Below are 10,338 nucleotides of genomic sequence, written 5' to 3' on the forward strand. Positions count from 1 at the left end.
AGGTAGAAAGGGAACAGGGAATTTAGAACCTTTTTATTTACACTTATAGGAAATCCTCTTAATTGAAAAACTGATTATATTAATTAATTTATTAATTTTAAATTATGATGAAAAAAGAAGTACTGAAGAAATACATATGGCTGGTAGTACTAGGACTTTTACTCTGCAAGAAGAAAAACTATTTCGAAGGGAATAATTTAACAAGGAAACTATTAAAATTTTAGCCTATTGAAATTCTAATAATAAACATCTTAGACTCTTAAAAATAGAAAGTAAATATAATTAAAAGTCTAACAAATAAAATAATAAAATAGGGGAAGTTGATCTTATATTTGTATCCCATTGAAAAGCTTTCAAAGTTTCTCACTTTCTCTTACCCAATAAAACTAGGCGTATTGATGATTTTAGATTTGAACTATAATATAATACGCAAGTGACCGAGAAATCTCATTTGATAATTGTGGCTTGATTTGTTCCAAAGAAGTCCAAAAAAATATATATTGTTCCTAAGAACTAACTGAAAAGGGGTTTCTTCAGCCTTTTGGTCGTTTGAGAAATCTACTTTAGTATTGGGCCCCCAGTTGCAGATCTTTGGATTATATTGGGCTTCAGAAATTCATTTGTAGCAACTAGGGTCAAACTTATATCATCTGATAGCCACAAAATAACCCCATACAAGTCATAACCTAAAAACAATAATAAAGGCTAGCAACTGAAAAAATCTGAAACCATATGTTCAACGCAAACGAAAAGGAAATGACTCCTAATCGATTTTGTATCCTAAATTCATGCGTTCAGTATGGAATCTCTAACCCTCAAAATGTATAAAAGTCGCCCAATTATTCACATTGTCAAAAAAATTCTAGGGTTTCTGAAGAGTAAACCCTGAGCAGTGCTCCAAAAAATTCACGCTGAAATTCCAAAGTTTTTGCACAATTGTGGCCTACAATCAGCTTAATAGAGTTGAGATTTCGTTCTTAAATTGTGAAATTGATACAAAATTGACAAACTCAACTAATGTCTATGGACATTGTGAATGTTGGAACTACTATTCCAATTTTAATTCCGATTTTACTTCAACACAGTGGTGAGTGGGTAAGTGAGAGTAAATTTATTAATTTCCTTGTTAATGGCGTGCTGATCAATTCGGACTGTAGCTATGAGTATTTTGTTGATGAGATATACAAGCAATTGGGTAGAGATTCAATTACAAGTGCGATGGAGATAAAATATACAGTGAAGGATGGCTATATAACAATTCCAATATACAATGATATGAGTGTGCGCTTGTATATGGAGATGAAAAAGAAAAACCTGGATATCACTGAATATCCATTATGCATAACGTTGAAACATGTGTATTTAAGTGTTGAATGCTCATAACTTGGGTGGTAACTTACTCGCAACAACTTCAGCTGGTTTACAATGTCAGAATGTAGAAGAAGTGCACAGAATTAATAATGTTGAGTGATGCATAATCATGAAAAATAAGACAAAAGTGGGATAATGAACGGAAAATTGTATAATAGACAATCCACAACATGAAGAATTTACGGAAGGTAAGTTGTATTGGGATAAAGATACACTCATTAGTATAATAAATTATTACGCAATGCGAGAAAAATGTCAATTTATAGTGGGTAGATCATTTACAACAAGGTATGATTTCTACGTATGAGATTGCACTTATCTATAATTTTGTATATACTGCTTGTATAAAAAATATATAGTTATTGTATAATAAGATTGTATATGTATATTGCTTGTTTATTTGAGATACAAGTGTAAAAATCTGAAGAAGTGCATTATCATAACACTATATTTTAAATAGGTATTGTCTTACATGCGTGGATGAAAGTTGCAAATGGAATCTTAGATCTTCAAGTCTACATAAATCAAAGGTCTTCAAGGTTAGACAGTTCAATGATGTTCACACTTGCCCAGAGATGAGTAGACTGTTTTCACAACGTCATGCTACTTTGTCAGCCATTGCAAAAATGATTTGCAATAAATATACCAATCTAAAAAAAATATACACTCCGAAGAAAAGGCTTATAGAACAAAAGAAAAGGCGCTTCAACTGCTAAGAGGGATACCACGCGAATCTTATAGTAAACTGATGGGTCACTTGTATATGATAAATATGATAAATTCTGGTTCTATCACAATGTTACATAAATCAGAGAATGGGCACTTTATGTATGTTTTTTGTCATACTAAATGCATCAATCATAGGATGAAAATACTGCTACCCTATTGTAGTGGTTGACAGTACATTCCTTAAATCATCACACATGGGGACAATATTAACAGTTAGCACACAAGATGCGGCATGTGAATATGTCACAGTCTTGTATAATAATTATATATGGTATAGATAGTTCTTATCCGTGTATAACAAAAATGACATATGGATGATTTCTTATTTGCTTAACGAGGAAAAAATTTTCCACTAGCATATATTGCTGTCGATTCTGAAAATGATGCTTCCTAGAAATGGTTTTTTGAAATGTTTAGACAAGATTTTGGGGAAAGAGAAAGGATGTACATCGTATTCGATCATCGTTCAACCATATTGAGAGGTTCTTCGATTGTGTATCCAGAGGTATCTCACTGTATATGCATATTCCATCTTAGCAATAACATAAAGAAGCAGTTCAAGAAGAACCATAACCGGCGCCGAGGGAAGTATTTTTTTGCAATGGCCAAAGCATACAAAATTGAATATTTTAATCGCCTCATGCAAGATATGGACAACATTGATAAGAGGGTAAGGGGCTACCTATTCCAAATTGGTTATGAAAAGTGGTCCATAGCGCTTTCCATTGTTAATAGATCCATGGTGATGACTTCAAATGTTGTTGAGTCACTCAATGCAAGAAACAGAGAGGCAAGAGAGCTACCAATTATGAGTTTGCTAGATTACATGATGAATTTGGTTATGGAATAGAATAATACAAATAGAATGACTGCAATCATGAGTTTGACAAAAATGCATTAATACTTGTCATACCCTGTTTTACTAATGATATCTATTTAAATTTAGGTAAGGCCTTCAACCGATTATATATATGTAGTAATGGATGATGAACAAAGGCGGAACATAGTCTGCATACAAAAAAGGGAATGCTCGTACGAACGATTTCAAGTAGATGAAATTTCTTGTCCACATGTCATGGCAGTATTGGACTACACACACATAAAAACACTCAAATATTGTTATGCCTATTACACCGAGGAATACTTCAAGAAAACTTATGAGGTGCGAGTTAATCCACTTTCAGATGAAACTGCATGGGACCTTCCAACATAGGTGTTAGATAATGTGGTCCTACCACCGATAGTGAAGGGTAAATCAGGATGACCGACGAAGTCGCGATGCAAGGGACTTTATGAATATCTGTATGATGAAACAGTTACCTGTGGACTGTGTAGAAAACAAGGCCACAATAGAAGAACATGCAGGAATGCTCGAGACAACTAGTAGATATTGCTACAATGATTTAGTATTTTGTAACTATTTTTCTTGTGAATGTTACAATTAGAATATTGGAAAATAATGAGATTTGCAATCAAATTCTCTCTGATGTATGAATAAAGATACTACTTTTTGTCGTAATGAAGTATTGGTAGAAATTTTATTCTAAATACTATTATGGATATTAATATACAAAAAATATACAAAATAGATGTCAATATACAAAATATATACAAAATAGATGTCACTATACAAAATATATACAAAAAAGACTGTAACTGTAGAAAAAAAATACAAAATAGAATTTTTATATTTATTCAAAAAAATAGACCGTCAATATTGTATATACAATTTACATACAATAGACTGTGACTATACAAAAATTATATAAAATAGATGTCACTATACAAAATATATACAAAAAAGACTGTTACTATACAAAAATTATACAAAATAGATATCACTATACAAAATATATACAAAAAAATATCGCTATGCAGTTTATATACAATTTAGCTGCCCCCAAAACTTCTTTCACAAAACTTCCTATAACAACTTAGCAACACCAGCTAAATTTGCAAAACACGTCGAAACAGATTAAAACTGTATAAATTATAAAACTAAAACTGTAGAAAAGTCAAAACTACCTAAAATCTGAAACTTTCAAAATTTCACTATTAACTGAAAACAAACACGTCGCAATTAAAAGTAATGTTCAACATTAGCATTTCAAACATATTGTTCAAAAATATCCCAAACAAAATGCATAAACCGTGATATAAGTATGCAACTGTATCCAATCATAAGACAACATCAAAACCAAACTACTTCATCTTAAAACTACATATGAATTTTTCGCTAAACTATCCCAAACTACTTCATCTTGCCCTTTTTCTTGATATCCTTCAAAGTCTCGTCATCACCAACGACATGCGACTTGCCCTTTTTTTTGATATCCTTCAAAGTCTCGTCATCAACAACGACATGCGACTTACCCTTTTTCTTGATATCCTTCAAAGTCTCGTCATCACCAACGGCATGTGTCTTGCCCTTTTTCTTGTTATCCTTCAAAGCCTTGTCATCACCAACGACATGCGACTTGCCCTTTTTCTTGTTATCCCTTTTTGTCAGATCCTTCAATCTACCAGTAGACTCGTACTCAGTCATCACTAACTGGATGTGCTCTTTATTTCTTCACTCTATAATCCCATAGTAATATACCATATCGTTTCCGTATCCCATCAATATCAATAGATTTAGGAATATTGCTGCCTTGAATGATGTACTCAGCAAATGCAGCAACATAAACACCACAGTCACTACATACAAGGTCGCACATAAACGTTGAATAAGTTAGTATAATATCCAAATAGGAATTCATGTACAAAAATGAATAAGAATCAGAAATATTAAATAATAATTTACGTGTTATCTTATGTTGGCAACCTATCAACGACATGAATCTCAAAAGGATCAATGGCGGGAATTCCTATAGGATTCTCCTTTGTGTCCCAAAAATCAATACGACGAAGGAAATATGGGAGCAACACTAAGTATGGCTCAATTGATCTACGAACTGCACTATTCTATCGCGCGCCACTCATGGAATCGTATACATAAATACACAGATCTTTGAATGACAGTCTTGCTTATATGTAGTGCCACTTATGAGAAGATTTATAGGGAAAAAGACTTCATCAACAGTACACCGAGGAACATTACATCTTAAAAAATACCCAAGTATATACTCACCAATTGGATCTGTTTCAGTAATCAAATTCATGTCACTCTTTTTCTCCAAAAAATCCTTGTAAAAAATTGAAATCAAGCAGTTAAACCAACAGTCAGTAGTTGTGAATCTTACTGGAACATCAACACCGTACTTCCCTTTCTTTCTCAAATAGTAAAAAATAACATCAATATGCTAAAATATGTAGAATAAACACATATAGTCAGAAAATTACATTATGAGAAAACTAAAATGTATATTTTATGCATAAACCATTTATACATTTAACAGAAGATACTGCAAATATACATAAAAGATACTCTTCCAAGTTGATACTATATTTTCTATTGCCATTATTATTCTAGTCTTTTCTTCTGCCTATATCTAAGAGTTATAGAGTCTCATTTCTCATTTTATTATAGATAGAATCTATATATAATTACAACATGGATAAAAGAATAGAAATGACATTTATGCTATCAAATTAACATCAATATGCTGAAAATATAAAGAACCATTATAGTGTTGACTTACTGAATCACACAGGGATAGGCCGGGATATGCAAATGTGAAGAACAATCATTTTCTCCAATATCATCAACTCCAAATTTAAAGATTTTATTTAGCTTATTGCTAATCTCTTTATAAACGCAGTCCCTAATGAATCACGATAAAAAGATATGGTTCATAACACGAAATACGAAAAATAAATAAAAAAAGAAAAAAAGAAAAAACTGAAACATAAAACTTACGGTGCATTAGTCCTTAAGCCTCTATTGATGAAAGTGTTCCACTTACACAATATTCTAAAATCAACAAGATTGTCAACATTTTTCTGAAAAGGATACTTTATAGTAAAAATAGACTTATTTGTCAAGATGGGCATCTTTGACTTATTATTTTGAGCAACTTAGATGGTGCCATCAGAGTCAAATGTATTCCTGAATGGTGACTTGATAACCCCTGCTGGTTTTCTTTCTCTAGGGATCATTTCAGATGTGTCATGATCAACAACAACTATACGATCTTCCTGCATAGTAGCAACATTTTTTTTCATTCCTAAAAAATCACCATGTACAATATTTTAATCGAAATACTTTTGGGTGATTGCAGTTATTTGAGCCTAAACATCACTAGTCCAGCCATTGTCCTCACCAACTTTCTCACAACTATTTTACCAACAACTAGTACAAAATCCTCCACCAAACCCCCCATATTAGCAGTATTTTTCTTAAATTCTGCAATATTAACTTCACTATCACCATCTACATAATTTTTGTCACAAAACTTCTGGGTGATTGCAGTTATTTCAGGCTCGACATCCTCAATCCAGGCTTCATCATCACCAACTCCTTCACTACTTTTATCAGCTTCTATAGAATCCTTCATCACACCCTCCATAACATCAACAATTTGCTCTAGACTTACCTCAGTACCAATATTTTTCTTTACAACTTCCTCACTGCTGATATTTTAATCCATAACTTCCTCACTACCAAAATTATTCTCTGCAACTTCTTTATCGCCAAAAAAATCATTATGAATAGCACCAGTACCATGATGGCCATGTATAATGATGGTCGTCATCTTTTCTATCACCCTGTTCAGGAAAAATATATAAAAAGTTATAAAAATTATAATAACAGGTAAAAATAATAAATAAGCATAGTCATGAGAATACCTTTGAAGCACTGCGTTCACCTAGAGATTTAAAAACCTTTTCAAATGAGGAAATCATTAACTGCTCCAAAGACGAAACCTTGTCATTTATCTATAAAGAAAAAGTGAAACCAAATATCAATTAAGTTGTCAGAACTACTCAAAGCCAAAATAAAATTGTACCTTGTTGATTTCACTTCTCAGAAGTTTCAGCTCATTCTCGCTTGAACTCAAGTTACTGGGCTGTGTATCTGGATTCTCATTGTTTATAGGTTGTGATTCCAGCTTATTTTTGGGGTGCTTCTTAGCATTTCTTTTAGGTCGAGTGTTGAAATCATCAACATTAGCTTTTGGATTAACTTCAGCCACGACTCCAGATTCGATATACATCTCATTTTTATCTCATTTTTATCTTCATATACCGGGACAAAATCATGCAATTCAAGCCTTGTTTGTTCAACATTTGTTGGGACAATGTTACCAAACACCAACTATAAATAAAAAAAAACTTAGCAATCATGAAATTTTAAAATAACAAAAAACAACCAATATATTACTTGTAAAAACTACACATCATACAGTTAATTAATATTATGTATATTAAAGGTATAAAATATGTATCATAAATGTATAATTCATGTATCAGAAGTAAATTCATATGTATTGCTATAAAATATTGTAAACTAAACAAAAATATTTTTTACCTGCTCTTGACTTAAAAGAAAAAAATTATTTCCTCAACCTCTTGAAGGTCACCTTTTTCTTTACAATCTAGTTTAGTATGCGTGTCACAAGATTTTTAATCCGGTAAGCGAGATTTTTGCGAGTATAGGAGCAGCATTCATAAAACCAACACTGGAATGCCAAAAGGCAAACCACCATATCGGTACATCTCTATCCTACTACGAACCTTATCTTTCATTGACTCCAACATAGCATTGAAAACCACTTTCCTCCAAGGGAAAGTCTCAAAATCACCAGATTCAACTAACAGAAAATCATTCTTTGTTATAAAATCATCATTCGTAATAGAAAATAGGAAACTGTTAATAAAATACAACACTGCAATCTTTAATGCGTCCTCATCAGTTTTCCACATCTTTTTTAAGAAACAATTAGTTAACAATTTCTTAGACACTTTCAACATGCTTGAAAAGTACAATTTCATCAACCGACTCGACTGGACAGATTCATAATCCTTATTGGGATAACCATTACACTTTAAACCTGTGATAATATAAAACTCTTCAAGTCCAAAGCGCAACTTGGTGCTATTCACTTTAATCCATAACTCATCATCTTTATGTAACACCACTTTCCTAAGCAATAGTGAATGGATAAGTCGATTCTGTATAAACAATTCGGGCAAGTCCACAAAATAACCAAAACATGTTCTTCTAAACATCTCAATTTGCTGATCATCCAAAGTATCTTTCAAATGTTTCACTATATTGCAGTTTGTATGCACACCGATACGAGTACTATAATGATCACCCAAAGGAACATAGTAATCCCAAAGCTGCAGACAATAAAAAAATATAAATATATATATAAGTTTCATAACAACCACAAATATGCACTTTAAACATTACTTGTACACTATGTGGATAGATGATACACTTTATATACAAATTGCACATTACTTATTGACTTGATACAAATTATATTCAATATAAAAAAAAAATGATGCATTTTATATACAAATTTGGAACATAACTGCTATATTGGATAAATTTTCTACATACTAAAATAAACTAAGCGCACACAAGTGAGAGTTATATCATTAGAAAATACCTTCAAATCAGATGAGCTAGAACACTTTTGATTAACGTGAACTTTTCTCTTTTTTGATGGAACATCATCCCCATCCCTTTTAGCCTTCCTTTTAGAACCTTTACCCTTATCCTTCACAACATCCTTTCCCATCATTTTAATCTTTCTTTTTGAACTTGTGCCTTTTTCAACAACTACACGCTGAGCAGTTTGTGACCTCGTTACTCTATAGCTAGAAGTCCTGCTATGTGAACGAGTCCTTCTATTAACGAGGTTACTTTGAGGGGCTGTAGAGGGTATTTTTCTCTTTATTTGGAGAGAATGACAGAAATAATGATATTTCGGTGCCATTATCTATTTTTTAAGTACAAGAAGCTTGGGAAAAATTCTTGTACCAAAATTTTAAAGTTCGTTCGCCGGAATTTTTCTTATTTGCCAGAATTTTAACGCACACAGCAGTAATGGTAATCATCACAGATTGCTTAAAATTTTGGTGATCGTTACGATTTTGGGTGTTTCATAAATCTAACCGAGCGCTTCAAAAGTTTGGCAAGCGTATTTTAAAAATCTGATAAACGGCTATTTTTCAAAAATAATTCTTAATGAGGCCAAAATATAAATATTTTAAAAAAAGGTCAATTCAACGTTTATGACATTGGACCAGCCTTTTTTAAATCGCTATTTATATTTTGATTATGTTAAGAAAAATAACACCGTGCCAAAAATTTTAAAGCAAACTTGCCAGAATTTTGAAAAAACATGTCCTAACGATCATTAGAGTTTTCAACATAACTAAAAAATGGGTGATTCGCCGGATTTTTGTGGTCATTTGTACAAAAATGAGGTAACCGTCAGAAATTTGTGACAATCAATATAACTCGTAAAATTATGGCAACCGTTAGAATTCCGTTGAATCATTATAAGACTTGCCTAAGAAATTCAGACAATATTTTCAAGCCTTTTTTACCGGGGTCAAAACCTAAGCACCGACGCCAAATGATCCTATTTGTATCATTTTAGGCTAGTTAGTTTACTAGCCTTAGAGTATTGTCTCAATGAGTATAAATTTATTTTAAAACTAGTATTGAGTTATACAATAAAAGTATAAGTTCCTAAAGATGATCATGAATATTGTTTGTGTATAACTAACTCAATAGTTAAAGAAACCATCTCATAAATCCGCAATTATCAATAATTTAGCTTAAAATTTATTTTAAGTTTGTAACTTCATAATTTTAGTTTCACGGGCAAGAATCTTGGAAATCTTAATAATCTTGAAGGATACAACTTATAACATATAACCAGACAACTAATAATTTATGAACTTTAAATAAACACAAAATCAAAGTGCAATAGTAAACAAAAAACGACATTGAGAAAAAGAAATAAAGCAAGCTAGTAAGAGAATCTCCAATTGAAATCTAGCTAATAAACTCACTCACAATAAGCTAAATGTATCATGGATTAAAAATTAAAGAATCTCATAAATTATATTGCTAAATTTGTGCCTTTAATTATTTTTTCCTTAACATTGCGTATAAGTATAATAGTGCATTTAAAACTTTTGAAAGTTAAAAGTATAATATTGAATAATTTTATTGGTGCAGTTCTTGTATCTTTTTAAAAAGCGAATTATCGAAATCGAGTGCTAATTCCCATTTTATTGAATTAACCGATTGACGTGCTAGCGGACATTTAT

At 31.7% G+C, this 10,338-nt stretch overlaps 1 protein-coding gene across 1 annotated transcript; it reads right to left on the bottom strand.

Annotated features, from left to right (window-relative positions):
- Positions 1-7,707: 7,707 nt before the first annotated feature.
- LOC142168322 (uncharacterized) lies at positions 7,708-8,792 on the bottom strand. Its single transcript, XM_075228988.1, has 2 exons — positions 8,661-8,792; positions 7,708-8,385 (listed from the first exon to the last, which is right to left on the bottom strand). The coding sequence occupies exons 1-2, from the start codon at positions 8,790-8,792 to the stop codon at positions 7,708-7,710; spliced, it is 810 nt and encodes a 269-aa protein (XP_075085089.1).
- Positions 8,793-10,338: the final 1,546 nt, after the last annotated feature.

Source organism: Nicotiana tabacum, chromosome 13 (assembly GCF_000715075.1).
Source record: "Nicotiana tabacum cultivar K326 chromosome 13, ASM71507v2, whole genome shotgun sequence".
Lineage (NCBI taxonomy): Eukaryota > Viridiplantae > Streptophyta > Magnoliopsida > Solanales > Solanaceae > Nicotiana > Nicotiana tabacum.